Source organism: Polyodon spathula, chromosome 7, assembly GCF_017654505.1.
Source record: "Polyodon spathula isolate WHYD16114869_AA chromosome 7, ASM1765450v1, whole genome shotgun sequence".
Classification (NCBI taxonomy): Eukaryota; Metazoa; Chordata; class Actinopteri; order Acipenseriformes; family Polyodontidae; genus Polyodon; species Polyodon spathula.
The window spans coordinates 54,554,782-54,580,196 of record NC_054540.1 but is presented as its reverse complement, the minus strand read 5'-3'; the positions used below and the strand labels follow the sequence as shown (position 1 = coordinate 54,580,196).

At 40.5% G+C, this 25,415-nt stretch overlaps 1 protein-coding gene across 2 annotated transcripts; it reads left to right on the top strand.

The window, feature by feature from the left end:
- The first annotated feature begins 12,695 nt into the window (after window positions 1-12,695).
- Window positions 12,696-25,083, top strand: xpnpep2 (X-prolyl aminopeptidase (aminopeptidase P) 2, membrane-bound). Of its 2 annotated transcripts, XM_041255908.1 has the most exons (22): window positions 12,696-12,841; window positions 13,001-13,095; window positions 13,266-13,331; window positions 15,672-15,782; window positions 16,064-16,127; window positions 16,596-16,700; window positions 16,867-16,953; window positions 17,402-17,545; window positions 18,129-18,230; window positions 18,590-18,671; window positions 19,095-19,290; window positions 19,687-19,776; window positions 20,046-20,155; window positions 20,547-20,624; window positions 20,902-20,973; window positions 21,557-21,617; window positions 21,805-21,874; window positions 22,381-22,485; window positions 22,825-22,884; window positions 23,271-23,347; window positions 23,702-23,794; window positions 24,177-25,083. In XM_041255908.1, the coding sequence occupies exons 1-22, from the start codon at window positions 12,784-12,786 to the stop codon at window positions 24,378-24,380; spliced, it is 2,130 nt and encodes a 709-aa protein (XP_041111842.1). In that variant the 5' UTR covers window positions 12,696-12,783; the 3' UTR covers window positions 24,381-25,083. The 2 variants fall into 2 exon arrangements, with proteins under 2 accessions (XP_041111842.1, XP_041111843.1); XM_041255909.1 differs by lacking the exon at window positions 13,266-13,331.
- The last annotated feature ends 332 nt before the right edge of the window (window positions 25,084-25,415 follow it).

The following is a 25,415-nucleotide window of genomic DNA, read 5'->3' as shown; positions in this document are numbered from 1 at the left end:
AAATTCTCTGCACTTTGCTTATTTAAATATGTGAGGGAACAATTATAATTGGGGATACCAAGATGTCTAGTAGTGAGACAAAACTTGCACAAATGAATATATTATGGACAAATCTATGAGAAGTTAAATAATTGTCCATTGGCTGAACCCCAGATATTCATTAAGTGAACTTAATCTTGAAACAGTTCAGAGCTAAGTACAGCATCTGACCCCCAAAAATCATGCATTATCTTGACCTTCACATCCATACAGCATGTGCAAAGCAGCGAGTCAAATTCCATTCCTTTTGTCTTCTGCAAGAGGGGAAAGCCATCAGCAGAACTTCAATTTACTGGACATCCTTGGAAAGTTCATCTCAGCCTCACACCTGTTGTCTGGACCTTGGAATGCCCTTTATTTTCACGGCTAAGGAAGCATCAGTAGGAAAATCTACAGTAGCATTCTTGACTGTCAAGGTAAAGGAGCGTTCGCAGAGGAAGCTGCCTGGAATGTTAACCTGGTCATCATTTCCTCTGGATTCCAACTGCCAAGAATTCAGCCATTGTTTTAGATCGCTTATAAAAGATATTTATTTAAAGCCTGCAAACTTGAGCTTGTTCTAATTGTTTTATTGTCTTTTTTTTTTGTATTACTCTTTTGGCTGATGTGCAAGAATTCAACTCCCAAGCTGGCAGTCAAAGATTGTCAATGGTACCATACAGTAGCATTAGCCTTGAAGTGTGTCAGTGACGTACTTTACAGAATGTACATGCAGATGTTCTGAACAACAGTTGTTTGATTTGGGTATTTTTTGTAGCTGTTTGAAACCCACTAGTACTGTCCTGCCAAGATTCTGACTGGAGTGCCGACAAGAATAATGCTAATTCTCAGTGGTACCGTTCCTTAACACTCAAACCTATCAACTCTTAAGGCCTGGGTTTGAATCCAACTTCAATCATATAGTTTAAATGCTTCACTTCACCTGTCCATCACTACTTTGATGTTGACCTATTGGCTGGAGTTTGGGTGTTGTGCCATTGGTTGATTTATGATTGCAATATTGAATGCTAACCTAGCTGGGGTTAAACAAAACAGATTTTAATGACTGTGGCAAAGTGCCCACCCCTGTGTGTATTTTGTGTTGTATGTTAATGTTGATAGTCATTGGTACACGGGATATAAACAGGTCTGTGTAACACGAGTGTTTAAAATGTATATTTGTATTTAGGCACGAGGATTGCACAGCACTTCACGTGCAAGTAAAAAGTAATAATATGTAAGCACGAGGAATTGCACTTTATTAATTCACATGCAGTTGGACTGAGACTCAAATTGAATGATTGATTAGCAGTCGAGTCTCGGTACAGCTGCATAAAAGCAGCATGTTTTCACATACTCGGGGTTGTGTGTTCGGTGAGTGGAGAACGGGTGTGGAGAGGAGAGAATTAAGAACGAGAAAACTTAACAAAGTAATTTACATGACCATTGTTTTCACTCACCTTGTTTGTCTGTTAGTCCACTGTTTGTGTAAGTGTTAGTCGGTTTTGTTTGTCTGTTTATTTTTTCTTCACGTGCCGGGTGCTATTTTTGTTACAACCCTTTTATTTTCTGTTCTGTTTATTAAATGCTGAGCGAAACCATTCGCTCAGCTCCACCAATCTCCACCTCTCGTTGTTTATTTCCTGTTTCTGGTCTGACGTCACCCACTCTGGCCATCTTTGTGACAATGGCCAATAAGGGGAAGCAGTGGGATTTAGTCCATCCAGACAAATAAGCCACTGAGACCAGGGCAAAGTACAGCTGTTGAGTGTTTTGACATAATGCAGGAAAACATGCTTGACAGCTGATTTTATTGGACTTGAAGATGCAAGACAACAGTTCTGGAGATCTGAGAAAGGTCTTCTTATGGAGCTCAATGACAGAGCTTGAGAACAAACTGCCTGTGGCGATGCAGGCTTGAATACTGATGGCAGTTTTAGTGCTTAGTAAAGTTATTTATGACTGTGTCAAGGTCTATTGTGTAATTTAATACATGTTGAAGTCAGGGATAGCCAGGCATATCCAGGCATATGTTTTGCATTGGTGGCATACAAATAAAACTAAGCTGGTGTTGCAACAGCACATACCAGGCAAAAAAAAATCATGCCGTTTAGTTCAAATACTAAGAAGTGGAAGTTTAAAATCTGACAAATTGCATTTGTTTTTGGTGTCTCGTTTAGCCCCCTCCGTGATTCCACCCAGTCACAACCGTGTTGAAAGCAGAGATAGCTGTTTGCTATTTGAGAACGTGCTGACATGTTATATGAGGGATCGCTGAATTTCCTATGATGGGTTTGAACTTGCTAAAAGAAGTGGGGGGCTCTTTGGTCTTCATGGAGAGAATTAACCCTTCCCCTCTTAACCAGGGCCATGCAAGGGAGACATTCTGCAGTGAAAATTCTGCGTGCTGTATTGAGAGGCAGGCTTTTGAGAGCGTTTCTGGTTAAAGAAGTCTAAATCAATGCTTTGAAATCCATTTTCCTGCCATTTATTGGCTTTGTTAACATTATTACCCTTTGCTAAGAACTTGTGGTTGTTCACTATTTCTGTGTTAATGCAGGTTATGCAAATATTATAAAAAATATATACTCCTGATTGTTCTGATGGCAGCTCCACCACTGAAGTGAGTCTGAACTATAACACATGAGGTGTCTAGGCAACTGAGCCTTCAATCTACAGCAATAACCAAAGTTATCACCCTATTGAACAAACTCCTTTTGCTTCATAAAGTCTAATGAAGCCTGCTGAATAATGTTACATTAACATAGTGAATTACGTACTGATTTGTAGTTTTCCATATACTTAAAAGAAATGTGACCTTTCGAAATCTAACGTGAAATACTATACTACTGTTATGGCTTCCTAGCAGACATGCGATATCATTTTGTAGTGTCTTTGATTACATGATGTTAAATAAAAGATCTAATGTTCATATCATTTTTTTTTTTAACATTTTTTTGTCTTATGTCTCAATACTAAAATTCTAGTTCATGCTAAACATTTGGCCATAGTTGTACAGTGTTATCTTTTAAAGAATCAAAATAATTTCAACAGAAGAAAATTGATATTTACTAGTGCTGATAAGATAACATATATTAAACCTTGGTTAGCACGCCATAAGCAGCTGTAGCTTAGTAGGCCACCTTTCAGCTGTGAAATGGAATAGGCTAAAATCTATATGAAAATGTTAGGGTGACAGGCAAGTGCATAAGAGGGACCCCCAAGATCCACAACACCCAGTGTCCCAATACTTGTAATCTAACAATAGCCTGCTAATCGGGACCATAGAAAGAGAGCTCTCCCAAGGGTCGTAGATTGTATGTTAACTGGGGATCTAAAGGTAGGGGTATGTAGAGGTCTATGTGTCTGAGGATAAAGAGGTGGGATCCAGGGCTGTAGATGTCATGGGACAGGGCAGGAGCTCACACCCCTGCTCTATTGAGAGTTTCACCCCCACAAAAGAAGTGGGCAGTGCCAAAGAGCAATGAAAAGGGTCACTGTCAGGCTAGCCTCGCAAGTCAAGAACCCAGCAGGGTCGTTCTCAAAGAGCAGCTCCAGGTCACGAGGTCACAAGTCATTTTGGAAAAGTGTTTTTTGAACTTTAGAGCACCGGGTTAAAAGTGTCTTCCTGGCTAATATCAGAGTCGCCTTTCTTAAGCTATTGTTGATTCGCAGAAGATCAAGGGCCACATTGAGAAAGGTTACGAGGTTAGCTTAGGCATTCTGCAGCTTCACTTCCTGCTCAGCCAATTGCAAACCATGAACACAAAGGCTGTAGAATGGTTCTGGATTCACCAGGCAGGCTATGAGAATCCCATGCTGTAGGGTGCATTCAGCATTGATATTATGTTGTGGAAAAACCTATGATGGTCACAAACAGGCATTGGGTTGCAGGAAATCATCAGCACACTAAAGGCGATTTTTTTTGCTGATGATGGCCCTATTTTGTTTATCAGAACCTGCTGCATGTTCATTCTGGAAGACCTTGCTGATGAACAACCATGCGTAATACACAACATAACTCCTATTAACACACAGTTCAAAAGAACATTTCCTACAACCCAATGAGCAAACACACTGCAAGAACTGCAAGACATTTTTATATATTTTCCTAAGTCATGTTCCATGAAATGAATGCAACACTATGTCAAATTTAACTCAGATTGGGCCCTGTGTAATTTAATCAAAATGAAAACAAGTGGAAGTACAGTTGTAATGACTTTAAAAGCCTGCTGCCTCCTCTACCTCTGCAGTAGGCTCTCTCCTCTGGCGCCATCCTCACAGTTGGCACCTGGCTCTTTATTTTCACTTTCATGGGCAGCACCAGAATACTCCAGGGGATGCTGCTGTGTGCCACACCTCTTTTAGCATTTGTAATTGTAACCCTACTGCAAATCACTATTGCAACTTTACAGCTATTCTTTCAATGCATGTATTCATCAATCTGTATTGGGCTCAACTATAGGAACACTTTTCTTCCATAAACCCGTCATTTTGCATGTGGTACCCACACCTGGCATTGCTGTGCTTTCACTGCTATTGCAGTAGGCTCCTGGTTAATGCCCATTCCCTTTCTAAAACTCTGTAATGAATTGTCTGGAAAGCGGTCAAATAATATAGAATAAGCTGCTGTTTCTCCTTCATGAATTATCAGTTGGATGCTGTTGAATAACCTGGGGAATGCGTCAAGCAATCCAGCACAGAGGTAGCAAGTGTATTTGTGTTTAAACAGCGGATCGTTAAATCAAATGGTGCCCAACAGTCAAATTCCTCAGTGGAGAGAAACATCCTATTCTGTTAAAAAGGAAAAATTCCAATGACTAATTAGGGGCCATTAATAGCCCTCTGTGGATAAAACGCACACACAGGATGCTACTGTAGATGGGTGACGAAAAACAGCACGAGCAAGACTCGAGTGGATGTAACTGCATTCAGAGTGAGGAAGCAACCGAGGAGGGACCAGAAAGCTGGGCAGACGCACGCTTGAACTTGTCCTTCCTGGCTGTGTTTTCCTGTTGACTGCCTCTGCTGTTTGTTTGGATGTTTTCTTTTCCCTCTGAAGACAATCTCCGCTCGGCGAGCCTCGGATGTTTGCCTAAGCCGGGCCTCATTCCGTCTTTTCTCCAGGATGTCATTAACCGCCTGGGATATCGAGCCCCGGAACTTCTGTTTTAGCTTGATTGTTTTTATACCCAGCAGGTTTCTCCAGAGGGCTGCGCATTGACTCTTTCCAGATGCAGTGCTCCCTTCCTCAACCTTTCTTCTAAAAACACCAAAGCAGCTAAAAACAGTAGCTTAAATTTAATACTTTAAAGGATTGATTCCTTTTCCTGTTGATGCTGTGTTCTTTGGCTAGTTGCCTGTATTAACGCTGAAGCATGTCAACAACAACAAATCTTTAAATTTGATAACTAGCAATCGGTGCCAGCATGTCAGCTTTTCAAAATCTTGCGAATACTGCAAGTGGCTTAAACGGTTGGGGTGAAAAGGCAGTTTCACATGTCAATGTATAAAACCCTTCTTGGCAGCATTTATGGTATCAGGTCAGAGTAAGAGCCTGTGAACTGTAATGCAGTCACAGCCTACACAGAAACTTCAAACACTTTGTTCTTTCAGAAAGCGAGACTCATCAAGCAATGCTTGAACATGACATCCTCACCCTATGTCCTTTTCAAAGAGAATAAAAAAACAAAGAGGTGTTTTTTAAAATGCAGTATACCCAGGTAGAAGCATGTACAGTAGTTAAGTCAAGCGTATTAGTAAAGCATGCTTTTACTCATAGGAAATTCTAAGGGTTGTAAACTCCTGTGCTACTGTGGACGTACTGGCCTGCAGGCAATCTACTGAGCCACTCATCCCCTCTGGACAGCCTGTTGTGTCACCTCGGCGCCCCATGATTGAGTTACTGTTGTGTCTTGGCCTGAATCCTAGTGGCCTCTGAACTCCTACTGCCGAGGGCTTCAGTGCAGGCCAGTGTCGGGAGCCAAGAACAACTAGCCCACGCGCTCTGCTGCAGCTTCCAGTGCTTTATTAATCATATTCAATTACACTTTGAATGGAACTAAATATCGAACCCCTTGCTTTCTAGACAAGAGGAGTACCCCCCCCCCCCTTCATAACGAGCAAGCCTACTGATTAATCGAATTCCAAAATAAACGCAAATGAAAGAGCACAGGAGGAACATCGTCTCCAGGAAAGACAAGCAGCACTGATCCAGCCAATCTAGCTCAGGGAAGAAATGCTGGCAAGTCCTCCTCGGCAGCTGTATTGAGATGATCTGTGGCCAACTTTGTTAACATGAAAACCTTTTACTTATAAAGCAAGAGCTTTCAAAACCGCCTTTCACTTTGATTTACACAGTGATACTAAAATTGCATATAGGATTTGAAAGGAAAATACAATACACTTCAATAATCTTAACTTAGTTGGAATCTAAACTTAGCTTGCTAAACAAATGAGTCATGCAGAATATTCAATTGGGATTCTAAAATTAATCCAGAACGACTGCTAATAGAAGGCATTATCTGTGCATACAGCTGATTGAGATTAGGTGCAGGAATCCTGTTGCTGCATGATGTAATCCAAACCACTTTTCGTCTCTGGTTTATGATGCTGTTGTTATTTGTTTGTAAGCTGCACAGAAAGCTAGCTGTTACTGTGAGGTGAGGTGAGGTGAGGTGAACACATCGGGCATGTTTCCATTGTGTGCTGTGTAAAGGGGGCAGGGTGGTTAAAGGGAAGTGTGCATTATATTGCCTTAATATTGTGAAACCTTTAAAACAGCCAACAAGGCCCTCATGGACCCGCATGTGAAATAAGTGCCTCTTGAAAGTGATACTGTCCCCTGCCTGCCCTTGAGAGACTGGATTGTGTGGGAAGCAGTTTCAAACAGCACTGTGCCAGCTGCAGCCTTTATAAAGAGTTTGGTCCATTCAGTTTAAACTCCTCCATTTCGACCCCTTGTTCCACTCATGCTTTCTAGGAAGCGGACAAAGACAGTTCTTTTAGAATTCCGATTGATTGGCCAACCTGTGGTTCAAGTGGTTCTCAAAATAACAAAAAAATGTCAACTTGACGCCCATTCTTTTTGCTCCACTGCAAAGTTTTCCGCAATTTATTTTTTCTTTTTTGCTATTAGGAGAAAATCAACACGACATCAGAAAAGTCATTCACCTCACCTTGTGTTTCTGGTTTTTTCTAGGTCTGACATTGCTAGACTAAGAGTTATACTTGGATTGTAAGATTCACGGCTGATTTTTCCAGTCCCTGATCAGCACTTGCTGTATTTTGGGCTGAAGGTAACTGTAAAGTGAGTTTGGCATGGCATGACTTCCTTTGAAATACAACAGCACTCTGTGAAACAAGCTGTGAGGGTTATAGCATTTATAAAATGAAATGTGGACCCTGTGTTTCATTATATTCAGTATGAACATACAATATTCCATTTAATATAAAACCCCATTCCCTGAGGGGAATTCAAGAGGAAACAACATCCCACGTTGACTTTGATACAATGCAGATTGCAGTCCATGCCAGATTTTAAGTCTGTTCCCTTATGTTCCTCAGACACACTGAAATAGTTGCTGAAAACTGTGGACGTCAATCAGCAAAACCCCGAATGAAGTGGTTCCCTAAACCACACCCGCTCCATTCACTTCCCCACTCCCAAGCTGCTGCTAATAAAGACCTGGCCTTTTATCAGACACCTTCCCTTTTCAAAGCTGGGATGGGGGGGAGCGTTGACATCAAAGCAGTGACATCAACCATCAGGAACGAATGTGAGAGCAGTCAGCCCAGATGGATCAAGGGTGCCGCTGGTTGGCGTCTGTTTTCTTTTCCCAGCATTCCATGTGTAGGAGTCAGAGCGTTTCTTGAGGCTTCAGATTGGATTCAGCCTATTAAACACTTCAGTCAGAGAGACAAGATTCGTGCTCCAGCGGCTGGGATGTTCACTGGCTTATTTATCTGTGTCAAGCTGTCTGATGGGATACCGAATCACTTGCTTTTTGTTGTGCAATGGTACAATACTGTTAGCCAGGCATTGGAAGTGGAGATAATAAAGGTACTGTAGAACTGATGTCAAGGTAGTTTAGGGTTTCATTTAAAAATTGTTTAATTAAATTAAAAAAAAAATAAAAATCCATCTGCGTAGGGAGCCATTAAATGTCAATGTCATTTGAGAGAGAATATTTCTGTGTTTGTTGTGGCCGCCCCATAAAACATCTTGTTGCCCCCAGTTTAGGAACCAGTACCCGAGATAGGGGTGGTAGAGGCCCGTGGAAGGAAGCCAACACAAGGAAAGACATCAGAGACAATCTTTGGCGAGGCAGTGTAAGCCATAGCCATAGGAACAGACAAACTGTAAAAACAGTCAGCCACTTTTGAGGGCTTGGTGGTGCCATGATCTCACGAGACGTCGGTAATCCAGTGGAAGGGTTAAATGCCCTAGTGAATCATTTCAAAAGCTGACCTGTGAATTCTGTTTATTTTAGTCTGAGATGAAGCCAGTTTGAATGAGGCAAGGCTGGGGCCTGGGTGTGTGGATTTTTAAAGTTCTGCTGAAGAACCCTTAAGGAAATCCTGATTACATCATCAAAGCATCTTGTATCAATACTTATTGTACATCTGTGAGGTGAGCGCACACAGGGAGGGCTCGCTCTTCACAGTGACACTGTTATCTTGCTGTTCTGTCTGCTCTTCATTGTAGCGGTCTAGCGCATCTCAAAGCACACTAGTTGCTATTAGGACAGCGATCAAATGATAGGTAATGATTTTTTAAAACCGCACAATAATTACCAGTTTGAAGTTTTGTTACTACAATAATCAAAAGGATTTCCCTTTTTCTATGCATTACCTCTATCTAAATCTTAACCTTAACTGAATCCTGTTTACCCGTTATCAGGAAACCTAAACAACAGCACAGAACCGCCCTGTTAATTCCTGTTAATTATTTCTCAATTAACAGTGTAGTGTTAAAGAGAAGTCTGCCTGTCCTGTAATTGTTGTGTCAGGTGATGAAATATCTGTATCCCACACCTGACATGTTGGTGGGTAATGTGTTTAGCAATCTGGCACAACAGCTAAGTATTGCAAGCAAGGGACAGTAGTATTCTAGGTGATATTGAATGCAGTGTTTGTGATAGGTCAGCTGTTCACAAACTGGGGGTCGGAAATCCGTGAGGTTGTGGGAAAGTTGTGTTATTTATATATATCCTGTTTAGTCTAGATTAGATTTGGGGGGGGGGGGGGGGGGGGGGCACGCTATTCCAAAGTCACTTAACTAGTCTCAACTAAACAAAGTTGAGGAAGTTGAGAAGCAATGTAATAGGTTATGGTGAGAACTCCTACCAGAGGTCAAGTAGGGGGGAAGAAAATAACCAAGCTGGCACTGAATTAAAAAGGTCAGATATGTTCCTGCTAGGTACAGGGTTTACTGTTTCACTGAATGTTGACCTAGCATTCATTTCCAGATTGCAGCTCTTCACGCTACAGAACAGTACGTGACCACAGGCACAAATTGCTGTGAGCACCGGGGACAGCAGTCTCCCATTGGAAGTCATGACTGTTTCTTGCACTGGGCTAAAAAACACACATTTAAGACCGGTTGTACAGCATGAGGTCTAAGCAGTCAATGCAGAGGAATGCTATAGAGCAGTTTTTATCTTTGCTAGTGCTCAAATGGATTTAATGTCAAAGCCTTATTGAATTGCTGAAACTGTAGTTCGGCAGCAATACAATCTAAACTGAGCCGTGAGTCTTATAATGAATATACATTCTAAATGAAAATGTGCAAGTGTAGAGACAGAGTCAGCTCCATGCCTCGTTAGCTTTTAAAATGATTTGAGAATAGATAACTAGACCATCAGAAACACATGGTGTTTGGGGTCCTGCTGGAACAGCATTATATTCACCAGTCGTCTCCTGATTTCAATGTATTAAGGAGTCTTGATTTAAATTTCTCCCATTCTGACTGGTATCCACATGCTTGAGTGCATATTTTCATAAACAGTTTTATAGCTGTACAAATTCCAAGCTCAGAGGGGATGAAAGATTTTTACCAGGGCAGACATTTAATACAATAATGAACATATCTTAAATGTGGTTGGGTTATTTATGTAAACCCATTCTATGTGTGTTTTTATGATATTCTTCAGCCACCAGTGAATTATATTCAGTTGTAGTACAGGCAGTATTTTACTTAATTGTGATTAGTAGTGCTACGGTAATACTAATTCATTGTAATATTAAGTTTATTGATTACCACAGTCAGCCTGTGCCATGTACAGCTGGCCCTCTTTGCCAAATGAAACTGCTGTCTAACACTGCCCCCTACTGTTCACCTAAATGAATTACAGTAGCTTATTTTATTTACTTGAAGTGGTTTTAATTGTGCAGGATTGTATACTGCAAAACATATACTGCAATAATTTTATATTTGCCTGAATAATTCATTTTTTCGTTGTTAAATGCCTTATGTGAAAATGTGGGTGTTGTCGGCAAACTTTCAAGTATTGCATTCCAAATTGACTCGAATCTCTTTTGTGGAACAAGGGCACTGACTGTCGTGTAGCACAGTTAGGATGTACAGGTTTTATCAATCTGCAATACAGTGCATATCAGTGAGCCTGTCTGGCTCTGGGGTCAGGTTATTTTGAAGACTAGGATTAAATGCATTCAGAAAGATTAATGAGACTCAGACAGGCACATGCAAAGCACAGATGAATCAAGTGGGATGATTTGTTACAGATTTTATCATGCAGGTTGATGATTAGTTCAGTATTGCTTCCACACTTAAATTGCATCTCTTCTAGAAATAATATATCTGTATTCACCCTGCTGGGAGACTGAATAGCAATTTTGCAGTCAGACACTGACTTGAAGTTTAGGATTAGGTATATTGTGGCATAGAATTGTATGGATGTTTCTGTAGCATTTATACCCAGAAGAATTTACTTTGTGCTTGGCACCCCCTGGTGGTAATAATTGCAATTGCATGTTGTAATTGCTTATCTTGAAGAAAAAGTAAAATTCCTTTTTCTGCATCCCCTTACAACCAACCCGATTGCAAGAGAAGCTGGTATCCCAGGAAGTCTTATACAGCCTTTTGGCTTGTTCTTACATCAGTGTGATTCATTAAGTAGGCTTTCAATAGGAGGAATATAAATGAACATGGGGTATGGTCAGGATTAATGAATAAATTAAACAGAACCGTCTCTAATCTTGCTCCTATTTCAACCACGTATCATTATTCTGTGCCTTTGCAAGCGCTACACTGTTCAGATCAATCAGCTGCTCAAGACTTTGCCACTATAAGTTTCTGCCATAGTACACTACATGTGGTCCAAAAAGTAGTTTTTAATACCACTGGCCATGTGATAGCAGCAGCTGTGTAACAGTGCCCCCTACTGTTCATATGAACTACTGTTTGTAGTTTGGAAAATGCAAGTAAAAGGCTGAACCACCTGCTGCACAGATATCATATGGTTTTGGTTGAGTTTGGCTTAGGATTTCTGTTCAGTAATGCCTAGTTTTAAAAAATATAGCTCACTTTTAGAATGGGAGAAACAAACAAAAAATACTAGTGACAGAAAACTGGTACAGTAAATTTTAATGTTATAAATAAATGCTTAGTATTTTTCACTGTATTTCAATTTTTTTTTTTTTATTTCTGTTTGGTATTGAATATTGCGTAAGCCCGTTTTTGTTAATCCCCTTGCAATTAATCAAACATTGCCTATGTTAATGTTTGATGTGTATTTTGTAGTGTTAACATTTCATAGGCAATGTAGCCTAGATAGACAATACTATACTTTACATGCCATTCAATAAGAGAAAAACAAGTATTGCTGACTGCTGGTTTACAAGGCTGTTTTTATTAAAATGCACAATACCACGTTTGAATACATTTAACAATCTGACAGTATCAGCCATCCCCTTTATTAAACTCATGAAAGTAGGATAGCAATCTTACAGGACTGCCAAATTCTTCTGGAATTTCATTTTTAACACAATTTACTGCTGCTTGCTTAAATATATGTTTACCTTATTTTAACATGGACATATGATGATAATTCAAACCTGGTGGAATAACAGTTGAAACGCGGGTGACGGTAGTGTTGCTAGGTTAATGCTGATTAATTGGAAGACTTTGGCAGTGACACAGTTTTGCTTTTGAATGTTTATGTAGAAGATTTGAAAGAGCTGGCTGGGTTGGAGTTATTTCTAGGGGGGGGGGTCATTTTTGTTGCCAAACGAAGTAGTGGAAAATGAGAGCCTGTTGCTTTAAAAAGTTAGACTTTATACTAATAATACAGATGGTTCCGATCATCCCTCCATCCAGGTGTCTTCTTCTAATCTAATAAAGAAGTCTGTGTGATACAGAGTGCTAATATTTACTTGAAGAAAAAAACACACCTGCTGGTTTGACCTTAGGACTGCAATGTAGCAAAGACAATAAATTCCATGTTCAGAGTCTAGTGCCGCTGGCTGTTCTGACTAAGTACGTTACTGCTCTTCAGGGAACACACATGTGGAAGACACAATCCAGATCCAGACTTTGCAAGCTGGCCGCTTGAGCCTTTTGGAGAGAGAGGAACAAGAGCTATCCCACTGTATTGAGAGGAGGGGTTGTTACAGCAGTGTTTAGTGCCACCCCTTTTCTGTGCACAGTACAGGAGGACTTGGTCGCAGTGTGTAGCCTCAGTGTGGAGGAGAGGTTGCATTTACATTGCTTGGATTGCCCATCTGTCCGCTGGGATAGTTAGAATGGGGGAGAGGGGCTGGTGTCGATGGGCTGTCCCGTTGTGGATGTTCACGTTGGCAGGTACAGAATGTGTTTTTTGAGAGCACCAAATTTTACACAGGGTAGGAGTGCAGTATGTAAAGAATATGTGTCAAAATGTTTTTTTTTTAATTTGAATAGCAAAATCAGCCTTCAGGTAGATTTACCTATTCTCTTTGTTTGTTCATGTTGTGTTTTCAGGTTTTCTGCAGCTTACTGTGTCCTACAGTGTGAAACACTCGACTCTTTCTGACTTTCATGACAGCAGTGTGAGAAACTGCAGTGTTGTCCCACCAGTAAGCAGGTTTTTGTATTTTCGCTTTTGCTTCTGTATACAAATGCTCTTAGTATATAGTGCATTGTTCTTTTTTTTCATTTCTGTCTTTCAATGGGTCACTTATATTAATGTTATAAATCCAGCTAGTTCTTATACTCAGTTAAAGCTCAAATATTCCCATCATTTCAGATATCATCAGATCATGGCTCAGTTGAGGGATTTAAAGAAAGAATTCCCACCCATTTGTGTTCAAAGGTACGGTAGCATTCACTGTATTCAGTTTGAATGCATTTTTTCGAAAGGTTTTAATATTTCACTATTTTCACTATTTCATTTAGATGTTACACTGTTCCCAGGGTTTACTGCAGTATACATGGTAAAACATGTTGAAGTGGGTATAGCACAGTAAAACAGAAAGGCTATGAAATAAGTGGCTTTCTCTGGCAACTGTTGAAACAGCTGGTTGACATCTTCAGGAAACTTGTCAAATAAAATTACAAAAATTATAACTGTGTTGCCTGAACTCTTCATATGAGAATGCTTGTTGGAAATATCCTTAATAAATACCATGGCTAGTCTATACAACGCTTACCTATGCTTTACCATGTTTTCACTGTGCTTTATAACACATACTATGCTTTTTATTACTATGGGAAACTGTTCTAAGAATGTCTTGAGAAAGTAGTTTCATGAAAAGTTTCCTTGAATTTCATGGGTTTCCAGCTGTCCAGAAACACTGTACATCACTATTGTAAACTTTTATCCATGAGTCAAAACTCTCATCTGTTTACAGGAATTACAAACCAGCTTCGGTTGTCATGGTACTGCCTAGAATAGTTTGAGCAATTCTGTGCAGGAGCCAAACCTCTAAAACTCAACTTACCAGTTTTTAAAAAGCTGAAATTAAGACTACAATCTGTTCTACACTCCTCCACTCTGCAGGCCAGTGCTGTTAAAACCAAGTAACGTTTCTTCTGTATAGTGATGGATATAGTCAGGGCTCCAATACCGGGTGCTCTCTCAGTCCTGTATGTTCACCACTGAAACATCCATGTGCTAGTCTGAGCCAAGCTAATTCCAAGACCACCTTTCCAACTAACCTTACTTAAAACACAAATCTTCAATAGCAAACTACTGGCAAAACTCACATTCCGCCATTCTAACTGAGCAACTTCAGTTTAACCAGATAAAGGTGATTTATTGGCACAGAAAGACAATTTATTACCTATATTTAAGTTTACAATATGACTTTGTGCATTTGAACTATGGACACAAAGAACAGGTCTATCGACACTCCTTGCTGCGTTTGTTTTAGATGCATCAGACTTTGATCTTTTGATCTTTTCGTTAGGGTCAAAGCTGGTTGTAATTTATTAGCACATTGCATCTGCAAGTTGCACAGGTTAATGAATCACAGTGAATTTGCTTTGGTTGTTTCCTTCTGTCTTTGTACAGTATATATGGTAACCTTTGCGAGAGATTTTAAACCTGTTTCAATAGAGTGGCTGAGTGAGTCAGTGATGTGTTCCTCTCAACATGCCCTTCCGGCTGTCTTAACATCTCACTCTCCTAAAGCATATTGCTACCATGGAATTACTGAATGTTCTTGCACTGTGTCTTTTACTATATCCAGCATCTGACTTTCTCTCAGACAAATGGATAAATGATGCAGTTAACACAATAAACCTGAGAGGCGCCAGGTAGAGGTCTCTTTATGACCTGTGGTTCACTCTTCTAATCACACTGTTCTTTACTGGACCCAGTGCTCTGGTGGGAACGTTCCACTGCAGCACTGCCTCTAGCCACCCCGTGGGTGCTGGCTACACAGTCGGTTTTCTGATCATGAAAAAGGTCAGGAATGCAATGCAATGCAATGCAATGCAATGCAGTTGAATCCCAGCTCTATTACATTACTGGATCGTTATGATTTCAATTCCAGGAAATATCATCCCCTGAGGTAATACTGACCATGGTTCCGAGCAATTTCTATCTTTAAAAGCGGACGTTCTTATTGAGCGGGTCATTGGTTAGCAACCATCTGGCTGAGGGGGTGAGATTTCATTAAATGTGGTACCTTGTATTACATTCACAGAACAAGTCGATTACAAGCCAGAAGTTAATCTGTATTTCTTGACTTTTAGTGTGTAGCAGATGTTTAGCAAGTGTGCTTTACAGACATTTATGTATTTACTAATACTATATGTATTCCTTATGCGAGTTTACCACAGTAATTTTGCATGGTAATTTAACAGTTTCCCATAGTTACACTATGCCATTACCATGATTTTTTTTTTTAACATGCTTTACCATACATCGCTGTAGAATGCTGACAGTACCTATTCTTTACCATTCTTTCACTGTGCTTTATTACACTTTGCCATGCTTTTACTATGAGAAACATGTAAGGGATACATGAAAAGAAGCCTTTTGACATTCAATTTAAATCCAGACACGAAAATGATCTTTGCCGAATGCTTTTTGAATCGAACAAATTGGTACTTAAGAAATTCAAGGGTATTGTTTTTATTTTTCCTGAAGGATGTGAAGGATTTCCAGCATGTTAAAACATGTGGTTTATTCCTCTTTGTGTTACAGTACCTTCCTCCAACCACAGTTAACACCACCAAGAGACTGGCAGACCTGCGGCTGCTGATGCCCACTCACAATGTCAGCGCCTACATCATTCCAGCAACAGATGCACATCTGGTAGGGTCATGCATTCCAGTTCCTCTTCCATGCAAGCCTGTGCAGTGTTGTGTGTAAGAAATCACTATACGAAAGCATGCAAATCTTGGCTGAAATATAGGCTAACATACTGGCAGTTCAGTGAGATCAGTCCTGGAACACAGTGACTATATCTTGGTACTTCTTTAGATGCGTTATATATTGACTGTGAGGTTTGCATGTGCTTGTACTTGTCATTCATGGGTACAATGCAGCTTTGCACTTGTAATCTGTTCATTTACTTTTTGATGAATTTATTGCAGAGTGAGTATATAGCAGTTCGAGATAAGAGACTAACATGGATTACAGGATTCACAGGGACTGCCGGTAAGGGACTGGGGTAAATGTCTAGGCAAATCACAAGAATAACATTAATATAATACCTTAAAATTAGATACTAGACATGACAATTCTGTTTTTGCACATTCAGAACCAGAAATAGCCCTTCACAACCAAGGACAATAATGCATTTGGTGCTCTGTAGTTAGCTAAGAGGTCCTTGTTCTGAAATCTTTTTTAAATAAATAAACCAGTTTTAACTATCTAGCTATATATAAAATAAAGTTACGGTACCTTCTTCAATTTACAATCAAGTAGTTTCTTCTCAGATTGATAGCATTCATGAGATGTGCTGCTGCCTTTGCCGATGCAGCTAAACAGGGCCCAACATGTAATCATCTGATGGCTTTTATTAAGATATGTTCGCCAGGTGAATTCCCTGAAAGCAGTTCAAGATGAATTCCACACTTTTTCAAGTTAAAGAACTAACGAATGCCACTCCTTTGTGCTCCCCAGGCACAGTGGTGGTGACGAACACCAAGGCTGTTCTCTGGACAGACAGCCGCTACTGGATCCAGGCAGAGAGACAGGTCGACTGTAACTGGGTCCTGATCAGGGACTGTGAGTAGACAAGGCAGAGCAGCTGAATCAGGAAAATATCTTAGCAGTTCATGTTTCGCCACTCCTGCCTAGAAGTTAAGCACAGGGGGAGCAACTGGTTAGCTAACCACTAGGACTGCTGGTAGTTCTAATGCTTTGTGCTCATCTTGTTGTTTGTGTCTCTCAGCCTATGTCAGCAGCATTGTGGACTGGCTGATCAGGGAGATTCCAGAGGGGGAGCAGATAGGAGTGGACCCCTTCCTGTTCTCTATAGGTAAGTGCTGTACAGAAAGGAGCAGGAAACCAACAGTGTACAGCTGAGTGTAGATATGACTTCAGACATTTACATTGGGAAAACTTCTTAAAACTATTTGACAAATCATTCAATGTAAATAAGTGCACTTAGTTATCATAGTTTTTGTAATGTGGGCCTTATAAATGCCACTATAAGGATAGCAGTACTGTAATTTAAATGTAATCCAAGCATAATGCAACAGAAATGTTTCATGATGTTTTTTTTCTCAAATGGAATAGATTATACACCATCACAACCTTTACAACCAATCAGATCGCGCCGTTGCCGTTGGATACGCCACGATACACTCCAGCTTTTGATTTCTTTAGTGTATGAGATCGAACAAGTTGAAGTCGTCAATTAAAATGCAGAATGTTTACTTGATTCTAACCATTACTATTTGGATGTGTATTTCATTATTTTTCAGATACATGGAATAGTTACTACCACCCCCTGGAACAAGCCAAAAGGACTTTAATATCCGTCCCGGAGAACCTGGTGGATAGGGTCTGGACTGACCGCCCCCATCCTCCTTCAGAGGCCATCGAGAGACTCCCTGACTCTGTGATAGGTATCCTCGCCCCTCACTCAGTCTCTTTAAAATGATGGGTATCCACTGATGAGGATTATCCTACCTCATCACCATTGAAAGCCATCATTAGCATATCCTGTATTAAATGCAATGCTATATGAACGCAGCACTGCATAAGCCCTTCTTGGGGTGTCTACTGGAATAAAGAGCACAGAAATAGATTTGCTTGCTTTGCTGTTTTAGAATCATGAACAACTGATTGCTTTTTATGGTGTAGGTCCAAACTTCAACACTACATTTCGGGAAACCACCGAGAAATTCCTGGTTTATTCATTTGCAACTTTATAATGTCAATGCTGGCATTCACTGGGATTCTTTGTGAAGAGAGCCCCTACTGGGTTTATTTTCCAGTAGTACCACAATGCTAGCAATGCCACTGCTGTACCACATAAATATCTTAAAGAAATGGCACCTTGTGTATTACGAGTTGTTAAACTATGCAAAGAACCAGTCTCTCAAAGTGAACAGAGGCTGGGACTAGACATATAAAAGCAATGTTTGAATTTAAGACCCGCCAAACTAGTTGCCTGTGTTTTGCTATGTGTACTTGTTTCGTCTCCAGAGAGATCCTGGCAGGATAAGGTTCAGGAGATCCGGAAGCAGATGATGGAAGATGCTTCCAAACCGACGGCTGTCCTGCTCTCTGCGCTCGATGAAACCGCGTGTAAGAGCGTCCACTCTGGGCTCAAGAGCCGCTTCACTAACAGTACAGTCTAACCCGACTGGAAACTGAAACTGTGGGGCGCTGGCTCAATCTACTCTGCATAAGGGACAAGCTTATTACAGTTTATTCAATGAAAATGTGGGAAGTGCATCTGTCATAAAACACAAGCGGTTTGGGAAGTGATCATTCTGCACATGAATACTTGTCTCCTCATTTCCATATTCTATTTGAGTCACTCAACTGAATTTATAATCTGTTTATCTTTGATGTCTTTTTAAGCATCTGGATAAAATGTAGCTGCAGCGTTAGATGAAATGTCAATATGTTTCTCTTGCACTTGTGTTCTTTTCTTTTCTCAGGGCTGTTTAATCTGCGAGGGAATGACATCCCCTACAATCCCTTTTTCTTTTCCTACACACTGTTGACATTGGATGAGATCTGGTAAGATGAAGGCAGGATTGGGTATTTAGATATGAAACTACAACAGGAACAATACAGTGGCACCAAAACAATGTTAATCCTTGTCCATCCCTTTCAAAGCTTTATTTCTTGTTATTCCAGCTGCTTCTCTGAATGCTATAGGCTGCTGGCAGTGGCATACAGTACTTTGACCCCAAAGAGATTGCTGAGGTGAAATGACCTCTAAAATATAACAGACTACCAGAATGTTAGACTTGCAAACTAAGAACTTTCTTTAAAAACTTTCTTTAGATTTCAAGATTACCACCTCTCAGCCTGCATTGCAGCTGACAGTCACTGGTTACTGGTACCTGCAGTCTTATCTGATCCTGGTTTAATGTTTTCTAACTGCAGTTTGCTGTTTGCCATATTGGTGCATTCATTGTTGTGGTCTCCCTTGTCTAGGCTATTTGTGGAGCCTTCCAGAGTTTCCATGGAGATAAAAGAATATCTAAATGGAAGCTGCTACCTATCGCACTGTGTTCAGATATTGGGCTACAGCACAGTGAAAACTTACATTAGGGACTATGCTATGGGCAATGTGAGGGTGTGGATCGGCACAGAGTACACTACCTATGGACTTTATGAAGTGATACCAAAGGTAATACAATAGGCTTGCATGTCGCCTACGGGCAGTGACTGCGTCTGACACAGTTTCCTTCCACATGCTTTATAACCTGTGTGCTGATTCTGAAAAGAAACTTAAAATAAAATGTTCCCCATTTTCATTGTGGACAGGCAAAGTAAAACCGTTAAAAGAACAACCGAAGCCCTCAGTGCAAGTAATGGACATGTAATCCATTCTCGAAGTGTAATTCAATTAGACCAATGTTTCGGCTTGCGTCTTCATCTGTGTCATTTCTTTATGCAGTATGTAGTGTCCATAGTCTTAGTCAGAGCTAGAGTCAGATACGGTAAGTCTCATGACAGGTGCGGCCTGTCAAAGTTCAAACTCTCTTCAGACTGTTGCTAGCGTCTTTTTCTTTCCACCTTGCAGGAGAAGTTATTGACCAGCGCTTATTCTCCAGTCCTCGTCACTAAATCTGTCAAGGATCAGACGGAGCAGAAAGTCCTAAAGGAGGCTCATGTAAGTGCAGAGGACAGCCCTGCTGCCAGACTCACCCTCGCCCTCGTCAGTCTGTTACTCCAGAGCTAAATCACAATCTCCTAAGTGATCTAATACATACCTGCTGCAGTATTTAAGACTCTGTATTGTACTGGATACGCTGTGTAAGTGCCAAGCTTCATATTTATCGAGGCTCTTCCGAGGTGAGATGCGATGAGTGCTGTTTAGTACTTTTAACCCGTTCTCAGCAGTGGCTCAGTGATGCGGGTACATAATTGATACCATTACAGGTGAGGGATGCTGTCGCTGTCATCCAGCTTCTAGTCTGGCTGGAGAAAAGCGTCCCTAAAGGAACAGAGGATGAGCTCTCTGCAGCACGTTTCGTCGACCACAAGCGCAGGTGAGTGAGGCTGTCATGAAGCCGTACCTCAACAAGACAGACAGACATATAAAGGGGCATCACTTGATGTGTCCAAACAGTGCTTACGTTGTGCCGGTAACACTCATGGGGCTAATGTTTTTAGAAGGGCTTAGAACAGGGCTTCTCAAACTCGATCCTGGGGACCCCCTGTTGGTTTTCATTCCAACCGAGCTCTCAGTTACTTAACTAGACCCTTAATTGAACTGATCATTTGCTTAATTAGACCTTTTTACCGGTCTCCAGCTCTTAAACAGTTGCAGTTCAAGTTACTTATCAAATGTTATAGCTAACGTGAAACATGCAACTGTTCAAGAGCTGAAAACAAGTAAAAAGGTTCATCTGCCGTGTCTTGTGGTTGTTTTTTTTTTAGTGCACAGAAGCTCTTCAGAGGACTGAGCTTTGAGTCTATTTCTGCGAGTGGGCCGAACGCAGCTCTGGCTCATTACAGGTATTCATTCATTTAGGTATTTATTTATAGAGAGTGCATTGGATGCTTGTGCATGCTTACGTTTAAACTGCCTTGTAAATGTCCTTTTTTATCAAACAAAACTTTGCTTTCCTACTGAAACTTGCAAAGCCAAACATAAAACGCACTGATGTACTTTAATTTAGTAAAAAGAGCAGCGCTGTGTCGAGTAATCTTTTTCATCTGTCATGTTCTCAGATTGACCTTAAAATTATCTTGCCTTGACTAAAAAACACACTCTCTCCTTCCTGTTTGACAGCCCCAACAAGGAGACAAACAGGAAGTTGAACGTTGATGAAATGTACATGATTGACTCTGGAGGCCAGTACTTGTAAGTATGTAAATGAATGTGATGATCTCTGCTTGATCATCCTCCTATCATCCTTAGAGCTGCTTCAGCCTGCCGAACTTCATCTCCAGTCACTGGGTCTCCTGTGAGCCAGCTGGTGGTCCATGCGCACTCTCTCTTTTTATGAGCTGTGGTGGTTTCATGTTGTATTCAAAACCCAAGTTTCTGGTTTTTATGTTTGGTATATTCTTACTTAACAGAAGCCAGTTGTTTCTATGGTGCTAATGGTTGTAAATGCAATGAATGCATGTAATTCAAGTGTGCAATAAGCTGTGAATGCAATGCACGCTCCTGATTGGTTGAAAGGATTTGTATCCACGCTAGGCAGGTGTTATAAATAGGGCGGCATGTTCTTTTAGCACCAAAATACTCCAGAATACAGAAAACATGGAGAACCTACCATTTTAGAGAGCTATTGTTAAGTGCCAAAACAAACCTTATTGACTCCTTTGTAACCGTTGCTAAATTCACAACACGGGGGAGTGAATGCCATTCTATAGCATTGTTTTCACATGTGCTGTTACTCAAAGCCAGAGGATCCTGTCTGTCTGTTTCTAATGCGCAGGGATGGGACCACCGACATCACACGCACAGTGCACTGGGGGGAGCCTTCAGACTTTCAAAGGGTATGTGGTTTGTTAGGGTCCTGTCTTTTTCAATTGCTGTGTGTGTCAGGATAGGAAAAGATGAAAGAACTACCAGCAGAACATGTCTGAGGGTTTGAAATACTTATTAGTGGATATATATGTGTGTGTCTTCAGTACGGTATGGGATGTGATTTTGGAGTTTTATGCTACCTTTACTTCAATACAGGAGGCTTTCACCCGTGTGCTGATGGGAAATATTGACCTGTCAAGGCTCATCTTCCCTCCTGGAACAAGCGGTATATATTACATGTTTTCTTTTTCTTTTTCTTTTTTTTTGGATCTTTTTTTTAAGACGGAATGCTGATGTGTGGCAAGAAAAGTCAGTCTCTTAACAGTCAAGCACATTATCTAAAAAAGAAATCTGTTTCTTGGTTGAAAACTGTGTTTTTCTATACATATAATAGTTGGCCTGCATAGGGTGTTTTTTTAATTGAATACAGTACAAGGGTCCCCATTAGGGGTCACTGTTTCTCAAACTGTTTGTTTCTCAGAAGGAAGGAAAGCAGTCAAGCTTGTCTGGCTGGGAAAACAAATCAGTAAAAAATATTTGTTTTCAACAATTTCCTGAAATGCACACTTATAATAGAGTACGGTAGGCACCCATCTCAGATAAAAAGAATACGTTACTATTTTAATATGGAGAGTGGGGATTGACAGACTCCTGTATTATGATAATGCATCTGTAGGCTCAGGATCAGTTCCTCTTATACCTGGTTCAGTCTCTGTTTCTTTTCATTCACAGGTAGAAACGTAGAGGTGCTGGCCCGCAGAGCGCTCTGGGAAGTGGGACTCAACTATGGCCACGGAACCGGTCACGGGATCGGCAACTACTTCAGCGTCCACGAATGTCAGCAACCATTATTTTTTGCGGTGGAGCTACGAAAATCGCATACAATCACATACACGCACAGAACCTCATATTTTACAGTATTTCTCCCTTAATAACGTATTGGTCGTAGACATCTATCTGAAAGGACATTTAAAATATTAGCGAGTTTATAAATACTGGAAAGCAATTTTAAAAAGGTAGGAATAATAGAATGTGCTACAATGCAGTGTCGTGTGCCCTGGGACATGGGCAGTACATGAGGAGGCTCAGGTGCATTTGCACACACTGTGTTAACTTGTCCCTAAAGGAAACTGGACTGCTGACAGCAAACAAGTCACACTTTGATTTCCCCTGCAGGGCCTGTGGGATTTCAGTCTAACAACATCGCATTGCAGGCAGGAATGTTCACCTCTATAGGTAAGAAATCGAGTAATGAAATAGTAGAATCCGGAAAGCTTTGGGCATCGGCTCTTGAAGAGTGTGTTAATTATACCACAAGAACAGTGCAGTCAAAGCCCCTTCTGTAGTACGCTGGCACAAAGAGTTGTTTAACATACATACATGTCACCATGTAGGCACAATATGTTTTTTTAGTTCTTCAGTTCTTTAGTTCTATCTGATACAGAGTTATCAAGGTGTTAACAGAGTTATCAAGGTCTAAGGTCTTGTTAGAGTGCTGTCGTGCTATTTTATGTAGAACGCTAATCAAGCTGTTCATGTTTCAAAACTCTTTTTTTTAAATTATTTCCTCATTGCTAATCTGGTGCCTGCAATCTTGATGAACCCTGCGTTGGGTTTTTTAGAGCCTGGATATTATCAGGAGAATGATTTTGGAATAAGAATTGAAGACATTGCTGTTGTGGTGAAGGCAGACACAAAGGTAAGAATTCAATTTGATGTCCTTGTCGGTTTAATCCTGTTTGTGTGTGTGTGTGTGTGTTTAGCACAAGAAGGCTTAAAAGTAGAATGCAAAGGCTCCATCAAGTATCCTTGCTGGCAGGGTAGGGAAGTCTAAAGTTGATCTTATTGAAGAAATTCAGAGAAGAGATACCATTGTGAATAGCAGAACACCAGCACAAATAGTTTGGGTTGCACAGTTTGAATCAATACATGATTCTATAAACAACCCATCACCATTGTTGCAATGGTAAGAGGTCCACTTTAAAATATGACACGATCCGAGGTGCGATCAGTGAGCCTGTTGAATTAAAAAACGTTTTCTTTCTTCTCATAGTTTGGAGGGAAGCATTACCTGACTTTTGAGACGGTCTCGCTGGTCCCATACGACAGGAAGCTAATCAACACTGCCCTCATGAGCAGAGAACAGGTAAGGGGAGCGAGCAAACCTGACGATTTTCTCACAGGAGGGAATCAAATCTTATCCTGAATAAAACAACTTGATTTAAAGAGTGTGTAAATGTCATTTCAGTTCCTCTACCATTACCATTTTTCTCTGAGTATATGTTGAGTACGTTGGGCTCTGCAAATATGTGTAAGTAGCAGGTGGCAGAGTTGAAAGGTCACATGACTTAAATGGAATGAGGAGGCTGTTCTGTGCTGGCACTCAGGATTCTGCAGACAAACTCAAAAACAGCCAGAAACATCGGAATGACAGCAAACATCATAAAACAGCAAGACAGTGTCCAAAAAGCAATTGAAATGACATTTGAAACATAATGTTTAATTAAAGGAGCACTGTGTTGTTTCAGATTGAGTGGTTGGATGCGTACTACCAGAAGATCCGCAGGGAGGTGGGCCCTGAGCTGGACAGGCAGGGGTTGAAGGAGGAGCACAGCTGGGTAATGAAACACACGGAGCCCTTTGTCTCAGGAAGTATCCTGGCGACAGCCTCCTCATTCACACTGACCGCTGTGCTCCTGTCCAGTACCCTCCTCCAGCGCCTTCTGTTCTAGAGCGCAGCACGGAGACTGTGGGACGGATTTCTCTGGGGTGAAATAGCCTGGATAACTATTTCCCAAAATGCTTTTTCCTAGCTAAAAATGACATCAGATCCGAAATCAGGCACAAAGGCTACAGTGATACTGCATGTGTCAGTTCAGAAAATCAATTTAAAATGATCTGTATGGCTATGCAAATTCTTTTTATTTTTTTAGGTCTAGTTTTCCAATGCGTGCATGTGCGCAGAATTCATATGCAAGTGCTGTAAGAGGAAGTTTATTTTTTTGAATATAGAGCAAAACAGTTTGCTTTCATTCTGAGCCCTAGGAAATTGTTTATATGCAATAAAAAAAGTATCATAATTCATTCTGAAACAGGAAATTACTCATAGATATTATCCTGGCAGCATTTTTAATGAATTATGACGCTTTGTCACCTTTTTTTTTTTTCTTTTTTTTAAATGTAACAGCTGAAAATATATTTTTTGACGTTCCTTCTCAGAAATGTGAATGTCATCAGATGAAATGTGTTTCTATGAATGCTGTGGTATGATAGCTGTCACATTAGGAACATGTGTTGCAATCTGCTTTATCCGTGTCTGCTCTCTGTCATAAAATGAATCCCTTTATTGATTGTTTGGGATGAAAATCTAGGCTTCCACAAATGTTTGAGTAAAACCAGTTATTTTACCATTTCAATAAAAAGGGACACTATTGACTTTGTTTTGGTATTTTACAAGCATTTGCCTCAAATGTAGCATTGATTTTGACATGCAGTAAAGTTGACTATCAAGAAACAAAATAGTAAAATACAGTACAAATTACAGGGAAGTCCTTACAAATAAATGTTCAAAACAAAGCAGGGAGTTTGTTCTTGCATGAAATGCATTGCTCTAGTTGCCATGGTTCATGTCCTAAAAGAGAAGTGTATGTGCAAACAGGAAATATGATGATGCCATTAGGGGAAGATGACATCATGGAACAGGCTTCATTGTGCTTATGAATAACATAGCTACTCAATTTAAACAAAATCTTGCTGACTTTTCCTGT